General features: G+C 39.2%; 1 protein-coding gene across 3 annotated transcripts in view; it reads left to right on the plus strand.

The window, feature by feature from the left end:
- The first annotated feature begins 1,760 nt into the window (after positions 1-1,760).
- The window catches only part of LOC101921305 (macrophage mannose receptor 1-like), a 33,960-nt gene continuing 22,530 nt past the window's right edge, over positions 1,761-13,190 (plus strand). Inside the window, exons 1-10 of one of the 3 annotated variants that reach the window (XM_027777268.2) lie at positions 1,761-1,940; positions 3,023-3,196; positions 4,679-4,840; positions 5,764-5,877; positions 6,965-7,111; positions 8,345-8,527; positions 9,407-9,561; positions 10,807-10,920; positions 11,240-11,355; positions 12,235-12,383. In XM_027777268.2, coding sequence (XP_027633069.2) covers positions 1,880-1,940; positions 3,023-3,196; positions 4,679-4,840; positions 5,764-5,877; positions 6,965-7,111; positions 8,345-8,527; positions 9,407-9,561; positions 10,807-10,920; positions 11,240-11,355; positions 12,235-12,383 — 1,375 coding nt within the window. In that variant the 5' untranslated portion in view covers positions 1,761-1,879. The remainder of the gene's footprint in view (positions 1,941-3,022; positions 3,197-4,678; positions 4,841-5,763; positions 5,878-6,964; positions 7,112-8,344; positions 8,528-9,406; positions 9,562-10,806; positions 10,921-11,239; positions 11,356-12,234; positions 12,384-13,190) is intronic. The other 2 variants (XM_055806560.1, XM_055806561.1) reach the window with 2 other exon arrangements.

The raw sequence follows: 13,190 nt of genomic DNA on the forward strand, positions 1-13,190 counted from the left end.
AGATAGCCCCTGCAAACAACCTGCTCTCCCCAGGCTGCACAGGGTCTACTGAGCAAGCCGGAAACTTGAAAGAAATAGTAATTAAAAAAAAAAAAAAAAGTTTCTTTTCTAGGCACTGTAGTCCTGGTTTTCTTGGTGTAAATACAATCAAGAATTTAGCACACTTGTGAGAGCAGGTTATTGCACAAGTGAAATGCAGCATGCAGGACATCAACCCCCCAAAGACTGCAACCAGCACCAAGTTGGTTGGTCACGTGAAAAGGGCAGCTCTGAAGTGCTCAGTTCTTTAAGCCTACCCCAGTGTTTGCACTAATCTCCCCTACCATCACTCTGCAGCCTTGGGGAGCTGAATTCTCACCAGCATCCATTTACACAGAAGGGAGACTACAGCCCAGTTTGGACTTCATGGGGCAGAGGAGGAAACTAGGCAGGAATTGTGTCCTCCAGGTATTTTCCCTTGGGATCCCCTCTGTTGGAGACATTTCATTTTGTGATTTCAGATTTATCTGACATATGGTTTCACTCTGTAAACTCAGCTTCTATTTCTCTCCCACCCCATTGTTGTCTGTGGTACCGCTGAGCTTTACAACTTTGTACTACTCTTGCAAGCCTCGCTCACACTAAGTACTCCCTGAATGTCACCTGCAAATAGAAAAGTTATAATTCAACATTTTATTAAATTCCTACTTTTACTGAAATCCAGCCACTTTCTTCTGAAAATGTTTTTCTCTCTTAGTGATTTCTAACAGCCAAGTCAACAAGTTTAGCCAGCACTCGCAACAATTTTCCCTAACACCTTATAAATGAAGGCAAAGATAGTTGCTCCTCATATGACACCTCCTGTTCAGCTTCTATATATATCTCACTACTGGTTATTTCACTAATCGCTTTTTTTCAATCTCGTTACCACAACTTATTTTAATTTCACTGATGTAAACAAAAAGAAGGAACAGTAGGACTTGTCTGCATGTGAATATTTGCCAACACAGCTTTACAGCACAGTTGTGTAAGACTCTCCATGCCAATACAGGTTTTCAAATCAGCAGTTTGCTCAAAGGAGCTCCTCCAATTTAGCTTATGTTTGACTTTGTCCTGGAATGCCCTCATTAGGAATTTCTCAGATCATAGATGAACACATCCTTTTGCTTGACAAAAGTATTCCAGGCAGAAGTTTCCCTCCTGTTACAGGGAAGCTTACCACTAGCCTATGACATCAAGGTTTTCCTTCAGATCTTTGACAAGTAGCTATGAACAGCACAGTCTCAAACTGTGATCAAAGCAAACAGTGTAGCAGTGCGGAAAAAAACAATTTTAGCTCTCTAAAGTGAGCAATAATTCATAAAGCACCGAATACTGCAGATCTGTAAAATTTTCTCTTTCTTCTAGATACGTAGAGTTGTGGCATTATGGCAATGTGCTGAACCACTGGGGGTTTGTCTCCCTTCGTTTCTGAGATGTAAGGGTTAAAGCAGAGACTGAGTTTTCAATCAATGATATTTGACTGCTGGTTTCTTGTCACCAGTTCTCAAGTTGCTTTTTTAGAGATCTGTCCTGTGTAGCACCCCAACAACTGACCTGTATGTAATACTGGTAAAGTCCCAGAAAAAAGACAAATGTCACCACCTCCTGTTACATGGATGGAGACTTCAGTTTTGGAAGCAACTCACTTTTCAGAAAGAGAAGTGTCTGCAATGTGCACGCCAGTTATTTCAAAATACCATGTGACAGGATATTTCTGTATTTAGGGTACAGAGCTTTATCCATCAATGCTTTGACACAGAGAAGGACCTGTTACTATCCTCACTCAAAAGGATTTTATACATTACCAATTTCACAGTCCAACTTTTAGTAGGGGAATGAAAGGCAAGTTCCATTTGCAATGAGTTTCTCCAAGTTCTTAGTTTTCCTTTCCCTCATGCATGGCTCATTACAGTCATCGGGTAAGTTTCTTGTTGGCTTTGTGTTGAGCTAGCTATGATAATGTTTTTCCTTGGGCAGCTTTACAGTTTTAATGCATAGATTGATTATTTTGTATTTGTTATCAGATTTGATACATGATCTGAAGAGTATGTTGGATATGTTGTTGATTCACAGAATAAAGGAACGGAGGTGTAGGGGTAAATGGAGGTAGTAAGAGCAGAATCTGTAAACTGCAATTTCTTTCTGTGGAAATACTAAATCAGATGGCACTCTGTGGGAGGGTTCTGAGAGATGAGGAAGCATGGAGATCTCCATTTACCCTGCCCATCACACCCATCGTGCAGTGATCAAAGGGGTTTAGAGCCATGTTTTCATGCAAGTTTCTTTTTCTGCTCATGAGGTATGAGAAGGAAGACCTGACTCCTGACCTCCAGTTTGACCACATTGGATATAGCTATAGAGAGAAACGGTAAAGCAGCAATGTACAGAGAACTGAGCAGATGAATGTGAGATTGAAGGTGTATTTCAGAAATTTCAGGATAAAAGAATGCTCCTGTAATACTGTGATAGTTTAAAAAGATGAAGCATTGCTAACCTTAAAGAGTCTGAGTTGAGGGTGAATGTGCAAGTGCAAAATGTGAAATTGAAACCTAACATTTTTAGTCAGTAAATATGCTCATGACAGTCTGATCTGTATTGTCTCTGGTCAGCTATCCTTTTTCTTCAAACAATTAATGAGAAGATGGAGTGATAAAGTGAACCTATTGAGCCATACAGAATACAACAATGCAGTGAACTCTGTCTGAGATCTACTTATAAGTTTTCTGTCTTCAGGAACCACAATTTATCATCACAGAACTTGACTTTCCTCCAGGGAATATATATCCAACTCTAAAAGCAGTATTTTAACCCCAAATTTTACTAAAACATTATATTGTATTTAAAATCTCTAGCTGCACAAGGGGAAAAATTAAAATTAAAATAGATAGTGTGACCTCTCAATTTAGAGAAATATACTGATAGATAGATCCATTTCTAGGAACTCAGATTTATGATTTTAGGATTATTTTCATATGTCCTCATAATCTTTTCTGCCTCCTAGACACTTTTACATTACAAGGAAATGCCAATGGACAGCCCTGTGTATTCCCTTTCAAATATGAAGGCCAACAGTACAATGAATGCACAGATGCTGGTAGGTCAGATGGCTGGCTCTGGTGTGCAACAACCGCAGACTTTGATGCTGATAAACAGTATGGATTTTGCCCACTCATAAGTAAGTCCTGCATTTTATTTATTAACTTGTCATGAAACACAGCAAACTATCTACTGAGGTACCAGGCTCTTTATCAGCTACCAGCTGCCCACCCTCATGACAATCCTTGTCAGAGTAGCCCAAATGAAATTGATCTGGTTGACCATTAGCCCCAGTAGCCAAGTGCTCCTTCTACAGCAAGTGGAAATGTGGCCCCAGGTATGGTTCAGCCTAGCCAGACTCACCTGCTGGAGGTGGTTTTGTGGACAAGTGAGATGAAGAGGCTCTTTGATATCTTGTTTCATGTGACTTCAGTGCATGTCATGATCAGTATGAATCTAGACATGTTTCTTCCTTTCAGAAAATTCCCATTGTCCTGTATTCCTCAGGCATGCCCTGTAGGTCTATTCTCACTTAAACTGCTATCTACTGTTTTTTCCCCCCTTAACATCCATTTCCTTTCTTGTTCTTGTTTCCAGTTAGCAGCCTACACAAAAATGCTGCTGCTAAAATTATCCTCCTCTCCCATCTTCGTTCTGTCTTCTGTACCAGACTTACGTTTGGATCCCTTCACCTCAGTATACAAACTGTTTCACTTTCCTCACCAACTGCCTTTCTGTCTTAGTCCAACTCAGCCAACCTCACACAGGGCACCAACTGCTGCAGCAGAAATCAGTAGGCCGCAACAAGGTTTTTATTTACCATTAGTAAGATTCTACTGTCCATGCTGTTTTTCCCCTTCCTCCAGAGATCAGACCACACTCCTGCTCCTCCATCCAACCCCCTCTCCCACACTCCTCAGGGCTTTGTAACCACTTAGCAGGATGAGCTACAGCTGCACATCATCCATGCCAACCAACCCACTGCCTCTGAGGCAAGGCCACAGCTGCATGTTATCAATGCTGATCAACCCACTGCCTTCATTCATCTACACCTTCCCAATAACACAACAGTTTCACAAGGTTTTGGGAGCTGTTCTGCAAAGAAAGACTGCAGCTGATCTGTCTGTTGGTGCTACACAGACTGCTTTTATAGCTCCTCAGCCTGTCAAGGGCAAGGTTCTGCCATTTTTTAAAAAGCTGCTTCTCTGGACGATGAGCTAAGAGGGAGTTCCTGCCCCACAGGGCTGAAGAGCCTTCAGGGTCATAGTTCACCTACATGCTTACCTTCCTCTGACTTTACCCTGGAATCTCTTTTTTCAATCAACAGATATGTCTGGTTTACTTAGTACTACGTTTTGTGTAAAACAATTTAAAAGCAAATGCTGGAAACCCATTCACTTCCTTCTAAAACCCCAGAAATTTAAATTAATGTTTTAAATTTCATAACAATTACACTTTTTTTACACTTTAATTAATGCCTAATCTGATTTCAGTTTTTCTGGATGATAGCATACAGTTAATACTGTGCATTTTTAATTACTGTGCATCATTACATACTTGCTTTTAGTTGGTGTAATGTCAGTCCTCTAACAGCAGTGCTCTACATCACCTCTTCTTCCAGATGACACAGGAAGATTTTGGACAGAGGATGTTTCAACTGGCACTCACTATCAGATAAATTCAGAATCAGCTCTAACATGGCACCAAGCAAGAAAAAGCTGTCAGCAGCAAAATGCAGAACTATTAAGCATCATAGAGATTCATGAGCAAGCATATATAGGAGGTAAAATAGTAGGGAACAAGACCTTAAAATATGCTGTTCCAAAGCTTTAGATGGTGAGGTTGGCTGCCTTGTCTTCTTTCTCAGTGAAGAAGACAGGGTGTCAGGGGTGGTTCAGTAGCTGCCAAAAGGGAGATGGTCTGAACTCCCTTCACTAGCTGGTGTTTTTATATGAAGGTTTGGCCCCAAACCTCTGTAGGGGGGAATATGAACCCACCCCACCTTTGGGCTCCAGGTGGGAGTTACCACATCTTCTGTCGCTGTCCCAGGGAGAGGGTTTCCTCCAGTTGCCTTCATGCTGGTGCACTCATTCCTGACCAGGGCTATGGTCTGGTTCTTAGATTTGCCTTTTTCCTCTGTGTTCCAAGGATTATTAATCTTTCTAGGAGAACATACGATGATGGTTCTAATATTGGTACATTCGCACACATAAATTCCAAATAACTCCAGTGGATTTCAGAAACAAGTATCATGATATCAGTTTGGTTATAAATGGTGTGAAGGGGGCATTGAAACCACTAAGAGAAAAAAATCTGGAAGTAACTGATTGGCACAATGTCTTCGTCTTTTATGGTGTATTTACTCCATGAAATCTGTTACATTTTAGCACAGTTCCCTAATGGCAAAAGGTATTTTTTGCATTTCTTATATTGTAATGAAACAAAGTGAGAGAAGTAAACTCTTATTAGTAAAATAAGATGTTAATTTTCCCTTTTAACAACTGAGATCTCTGCTAAATTGATATTTATTCATTTAAATATGTTACTCTTTTAATTTGTGCAACTCAATAATGTGGGAAGTACTAGAATTTGGCTGGTTTAAACTAAGAAAAATAAATTTCTTGCTTTTGCCTTTATTTCTTTTACATGAACTTGCTAAGGATGAGAATAGGGACATACAACTGACTTTTTTTTCCCCTAATTTAGAGCTAATTAAAAATTTCAGTTTTGCATTCTGGATTGGATTGAACAGTCTGAATTTCAACAGTGGATGGCAATGGGTTGGGGGCAGTCCTTTCAGATATCTAAACTGGGCTCCAGGTAAGAACTGTATCTATTTGGTAACCTTTGAATGGATTCTGATAAGAGACCAACTAATAAAAACTGCCTTAGCTACTTTTATTTCAGCAAAGCCCATTCTGATTTACAATAGCTGAAGATATAGATCTTTATTTTAAGAATTACACTTCAAATTACAAAGTTCAGTGTGGATATCAGCTATAGCAGGTTCTTTTATTTTCTTATCTAAACAAAGATCTTGCTTATGAAAGCAGAGTATCATTTGGACTAATATATAAGCCTACAGATCAGAGATCAGAATTTTTTCCATAATGTGCTGTCCAAGAGTATGAATATAAATAAAATCTTGCAAAGGTAGCAAACCTATTTAGAATATAATGGCACTATGTCATCTGAAGAAATTCTAAATATTATTGAAAGGCTTACAGAACCATCTCATAATTCCTCAACAGTGTAGGCAAAATTGCACTGGGCCACCTCAAGGAAGGGAGACAAGGTGGGTTTGTGGTGCTCCTCACAGGCAGGGAGCTCTTCTGTTTGCTTGTTGGTTTTTTGGTCCTGTGCTTGCTTTGTGCCACAAGTATTTCAAGCTGTCTCCTGTTTTGGAAAAGGTACAAACTGGTAAAGGAATAATTACACTTTCCTCTAAGTCTTCAAAAATTCTGTGTCATTAAATTTCCTTTCCTGATTACAGAGGCTTTTGCACACTGCAACAGAATACAGAAAAGCCAATTTATAGGAAAGCAGAACTGTGAAAATCTTGACATATACTGGAGTTAATATAACTTAAAACTCAATATTCTTAAAGTCTAGAAGTTTTTTACACAGGACAAAGGTTCATCTGCTCTGTCTATGAGCACCAGGATATCAGGAAAAGAACTAGAAATTTCCCAGTACTATCCTGAAACAAAGCTTTTACTTTACTTGTAAAACATAGACTAGAAGCAGCATCCTATAAACTGCAATAGCAGTTATCCTATAGGGCAGAGCTTCTTCACATTAAGCACTGAGGAAATCGGAATAAGTTGGTGTTTCTACTGATAATGTAATGGTTTTGTTAATCATCTTTATTTTTGCTATGAGATTCTATTTTCTCTCTTACACTAAGGAAGTCCTTTCCTACTCCCTGGGAAAATCTGTGGAGTGATGAATCCCAGAAAGAATGCTAAATGGGAAAATCAAGCATGTAACCAGAGACTTGGCTACATTTGCCAAAAGAGAAACTTCAGTTCAAAGTCTGACATTATACCCAAAGGTAGGTTAGTCAAATAAAACAAAAGGTTTTTCTCTGACTTCTAGAAAGAACAGTCTGTGAAAGATCTGCAAATGGTAAAAGGTATGCAGCATTATTTTTCAACCAAGACATTAGAAACTCTTGAAAAACACAGCTATACGGGCACACACAGACTTTTATATGTTGCCTTTGTCCTCCCACTGTGTATTAAACATCCACAGGAGAATATTATTTTGTTCCATCTCTATCATTCATTCTTGCAAGACAGATAGAAGTTGCTCTATCATGGTAACTAGTGCCAACAATCAAATTTGCATAAATACAGTAGAAATTTTATTCTCATTTGCTCCAAATGAGCAAGTGCAGTTAATCTAACATCCATGAAAAAAATCATCCTCTGATGACAACATTATGCAGTGCATTGGGTTTAGATGAGCAGAGCAGGAGGAGCAGCAGTATGCACAGGCTGCATTTCATCCATGGGTCACCCTGACCTATGGCTTCAATGACATAACAAGGCTATGAGCATGTCACATTCATGAGGGAACTGCTGGAGGCTATCACCTGGGAATGTTATAAAAGCTACTTTTAAAAAGTAGTTATATTGAAGAAAGTTGAGAAATAATTTCAGAGAACCTTTATTCCAGTATTAACCTTAAAAAGAAATGCAAGATTCTATTTTCAAAGCAAGCTTAAGGTAAGCTTTCAAAGATATTTAGAAATCTAAGTAATAAAAAGGTCACTGAGTCAATATGAAGACTACCAGCTCTGCACTAATTTGCAATGTTTACTGAGCTGCAATTACCAAAGAATTACTTCATGCTTTTCCATATCTGAAAATTATGTCTGTTTGCAAGAGGACATTGTACAGCAGGCAGAGCCTAATGTCAGCCACCCAGGCAGCGAGGGAGACCATGGCACACTGACCAAATTCCTCCGGGGGGCAAGGAGGGGAGAGGCTGACGTCTGCTTTGGTCTCTCTTTCCTCCCAGAGCATGATTTCAAATTTCATTTCTGACACAATATGGGCATTTTTCAATGATTCTCTGCTTAAGGAGACATTCTATTTGCATATTTAGCATACTGTGCCTTAATGATATTTGTTTTTCATTTGAATGTATTTGCATTTCTAACTGCAGCTATATGTTTATTCATATAGTCCCACTTTTGTAAAGAGTGCCTGAGAGACTTCATTGTAGTGTCCTTTATTTCCCTCTTGCAAAATTGCTCCGAAAATCTGTGCTTTGTTTTTAGAAGAATTGAGACCTATTAAGTGCACAGATGGTTGGTGGCCATACGCAGGTCACTGCTACAGCATTCAGCGGGAATCCAAAACATGGAAAGATGCTCTCATTTCATGTAAGAAGCAAGATGGAGATTTGGCAAGTGTCCACCACATTGCTGAGTTCAGCTTTCTAGTGTCACAGCTTGGTTACAGTGAGTATGTATGTAGGCCTGTATTGTTTGCCCCAACTATCACATAAAAGCTGAGCTTCATATTAAATATTAATAGTTTCTCTGAAATATCACAAGTGGAAGGCTGAATCTAATTTATGGTGCTCTTTTATGTTGTTGCTGTTGCACAAATAGAAGTATATTTATGTTTATCAAGAAACATCATAAAGCAGGAAAACTAAAAAAGGAAAGGTATCCCTTGCAGAGACACAAAAAGATCTCTAAAAATTGCACTTCTGGCACCTTTACTCTGTGTTCAATATATTCAGAACAGAGCTCCAAACCTAGAAGAAATCTAACTTCTTGCTGAGATTAAAACCTCTTGCTACATATTCTTCTAAGAAATTAACACCTTTTCACTTCTGATTTCCCTTGGATCTGTATTACCCAGTCCTGACACTTGTCACACGTGCTGGACTTGATGAACCCCCCTGACGGGCCATTACAGGCTGTCTGATGCTTCCCCATTAAAGAGATGCATTGGCAGATGTCCTCATGGCTTGGGCTCGGTTTGACCTCCCGAGGTGGGACACTCACAGCCACTCACTGTCCCACCCTCCATGCTAGGGGCCATTTTGTCGCTCTGAATCACAGATACTCAGAAAGTTTGCAAAAGTCTTCTGCCAGCCATAGTTTATGTTTATTAAACTCAGTATTTCTGTATGGAATCGGAGGCCCTTTCAGTACCAAGGCATCTCTTACCACAGATCTGAGAGGAAACCAGCATATTTATTAAAGCACAGAGACCACCTCTCATGTGCCACATTCCACATTTATCAGTCCCTCTTTGCTCTGCAGCTGAAAATGTTCACTGTATTGCACAGTGGGCCACAAGCAAACCTATTCTTTTCCATGCTCCAGAGCCAACAGAAGAGCTGTGGCTGGGCCTGAACGACCTGAAGGCTCACTTCTATTTTGAGTGGAGTGACAGGACTCCTGTGACATTCACCAAATGGCAGCGCAGGCATCCCACCTACACAAACGGTCTGGAGGATTGTGTTGTTATGAAGGGGCAGGTATATCTATGCAGTTATTTCATAGTAATGCAAACAAATAATTATGTCAGTCTGAAATCACTTGTCATTATATGCTTATTCAAGAGTTATTCTGTATCTTACCCTAAAATAGTTTTCCCCATAAAGTTGGCATCAACCAGAAGAGAAGTTCAGAGGACAGGAGAGATCAGAAACAGAGAGGTAGCGTTTTCCTAGTGCTGCCTTCTGAAATTTCTTATCTGCTGAATAGTCTGATCCAGAAATTTTACATCAGATTCATTTTCATGATTGCAGTGATGAAAAAAGTTATGGCTCTGGGGGAGGAATGGGGATAAACTAGCTAATACATTGTGTGGTTATCATAGAGGGTATTTGCATACCCTGTTTTCCGATCCGACAAACCATTATGTCCCCCATTGTCATGCCACTAAGACACGGCATTGAGGCATGGAAACCTGGCACTAGGTCGTGTTTTTCCAGCTGTGACATAGAGTTCAAATTTCTACCTGCCAAATACCTAACCTAAAATCCTACAGTATTTCTGACTGCTTGACTCACAAAGTCATTTTCCTGCAAGACATGGTTGTTTGACACAGTTACATGCATGTACATACACACACGTACACATGCAGTGTCATTAATTTTTTCATGAAAGCAGCAAATAGAAAATCCTGTTATGAAATACATGCTGTTGTTGAAAGAACTTCTATATCATAGAAGAACATTGCTTGCCAGTACTAGGCATTAATAGAATTGATGCTAGAGCAGATTTTATGTGGAAAAAATGTTCCTATTTAAATTTTATTTTTTACATAATTCCTTTTTAAAAAGAAATGCATCGTTTTCAGTCTTCTCCTTGATGGATAAAATAGATTTACTGCAACACGCTCAGATGTGTATTATTTCAGTTTCGTTGACCTTTTTTCCAGAAGTGTAGTGAAATAATCCTGCTCTGAATGCAGATCCATTAGCCCCTGATGAAACGTACCTTTACAAACCCTCTCATTAGACAGTTATGATGGCAAGTAACGCTGAGACTTCAAGATGTTACTTATTTCCTTCTTTCATCTGAAATGAGCATCAAATGTTTCTTAAACTAATACTGATAGATGTGTCTTTTTTATTTTTATCTTTTTTTAATAAAACTCCGGCAATGGTCCCATAGCCTTCCTAGGTAACATATTTCATTGGGCCTTGTAGTGAAGAAAGAGGAAATGATTATGAATGTCCCCTTTTTACATTCATTTCTTCTCCCTGCTGTTCCAGGACGGATACTGGGCAACAGATGTTTGCAATAAGCAACTTGGTTACATCTGTAAAAAGAAGCCTTCATCACAATCCTATGAAGAAGAGACAATAGAGGACCCAGGCTGCCGAGATGTAAATGTTCTCTCATAAATTAATTCTTTTGGGAAAACATGAACACAAATTCATTTACTGGTTCTTGCTTCTCTTAGAGTCTTTGTGTTTGTATCTTCTAGAAAATCTACTCTTGAGGTAACCTAGTCTTTTCCTACTAGCAATTTACTAATAGATGTGCATTTTTCATTTTTGCTGTGAAAATACTCAAGAAAGTCAAAATTAATTTACATGTACATGACCTGCAACAAATTTAACATGGTATATTTATACACAAAAGAGCAGAGCTAATATTGAAGTCTCTTTCAATTTCACCTTAAGAACTTTATGTTTGTTACAGGGTTGGAAAAGATATGGTTCACACTGTTACATGGTGGGCTCTGCACTTTTGACATTCTCAGAAGCAAGTAAGAGATGTGAACAGAGCAAAGCTTATCTAGCTACGGTGGAAAGCAGGTAGGAAAATATCTCTTTTGTACTTCAAAATCAGTGCTTCTGATGAAGAAACTTGCAAAACTTGTCCATTTTTTGAACTTTTCAAAGTGTTTTATCAGCAATTTTCAAAAATTTTGTAGTAGTAAGCTAAATAAAGTTATCCATGAAGGAAAAAAATGTGCTCAATGTTTTAAGGGTTTCTACTTAATCTATTACAACATTTTTAAAATTTTGGGGATCCTTTCTGTTATTTTCAATTCTTAATTAAAGCAATTTCTATGTTATTTTGGGTTTTTTTTTTCTGTTGGAAAGTAGTTACTACAATTTTAATCTATTTACTGATGGATGTTATCTCATTATGATAGGAGGGCTTTAACAAAAATATTTTTCTAAACTACCTTCTGAGCCAAATTCCAAACAAATGTAGGAAATCTTAACCAGGACCTGCCCCACCACAGCCAGAATGTATCATTTCCAGCCTACCTGTACCTTGGTCAGGCTTTGCAGGCTTCATGGCCTCTGAGGAACATGACTGCTTTCAGAAGTGATGGCTAGCAAAGCTGAGAGTTTGGTCCTGACCTGGTGGTCTGAGGTACCTCCAAGATTTGGAAAGACTAGCAAAACAGGAGAACACAGCTAGAAGCCCATGTAAGCAGTGATTTGTGACATTTCACAGAACTGGATAGAAAGAAAAGAAGGTGCCTTCAGATGGAAGGAGAAAGTTGTCCCTCACCAAGTTCTTTTGACCACACTTCAAAGCCTGCTGAGGTTTTGTCTGCACTTCACTGCAGAGCTGTTGCCTGGCGGTCATGCTAGCATGATAGCGATACCTCTATTTGTACCGCTTAGATTAATATTGCAAGACAACAGGTTGTGAATGAACACTGTTTTCCGCTTCAGAACTGAGCAAGCCTTTCTGATTAGTCTGACGGGGCTGAGGTCTGAAACGTATTTCTGGATTGGTCTCTCCAACACAGAAGAACAAGGGATTTTCAGGTGGACCAGTGGTGAAAGTCCCCTCTTCACACACTGGAATACACTAATGCCAGGTAAGCTCTGCACGGGCTCGACCCCTGTGACAAGACTGCAGCTGCAATTCATGTGGGTTTCTGCTTTCCATCCCATCCCCTAGTGTTTGAAATTAGAGTGGGCATTTGATTTTGTGCTGGTAGATGTAAATGACCAACAGCATCAGACGTTGTGTTTGACAACAGTGCAACCAGCACTGTCACAGCTGTCAGGTGTTGTGTAAGTCAATCTCCTGCAAAGTTGTACAGAAACAGATTTGTAATGGGTTAGACTGAAGGCAATACTGTGCAGGAGTTTAAAAGGTCCATGGTCTCATTTTTTTTCAACTTCTTAACACCAGCTAACAACAACTAATCAGATTGAGAAAAATTATTATGGACAGGGTTTTGGCCCACAAGGTGCATATGTAAGAAATGAGCAGCAAACATCCAGCTGTTCAGCATTTCAGCAAAACAGATTAGCGTCTGCAGGAGAACTCTTGCCTTCACACTAGCTAGTTATGCCTTAAAACAAACTTCTTGTACTTGATATCAGCCTTCTTGAAATTGAATTGCCTGGATATTGAGAACCCCAAAGTAGCTGTCAGGCCATTTACTACATATGTAAATAAAATCAAGTGCCATTTGCCCTGTGATTTCCATGGGGTGGCAACATAAAGAAGATTTAGATTCTAAAGCTGCAAATCCCCCTTTTTGGCAAAGGTGTGTCTGTGAGACTTATTGGCCCATATCTGGCCCCTGGCAGGAAGTATTTAAAATAATTTTATATCCAGGATGGGTTTTGATCTGTACAATCTGCATCTTCCTTTTCATACTTTTCTATGAATA

The sequence above is a fragment of the Falco peregrinus genome, chromosome 5 (genome assembly GCF_023634155.1).
Source record: "Falco peregrinus isolate bFalPer1 chromosome 5, bFalPer1.pri, whole genome shotgun sequence".
Taxonomy (NCBI): domain Eukaryota; kingdom Metazoa; phylum Chordata; class Aves; order Falconiformes; family Falconidae; genus Falco; species Falco peregrinus.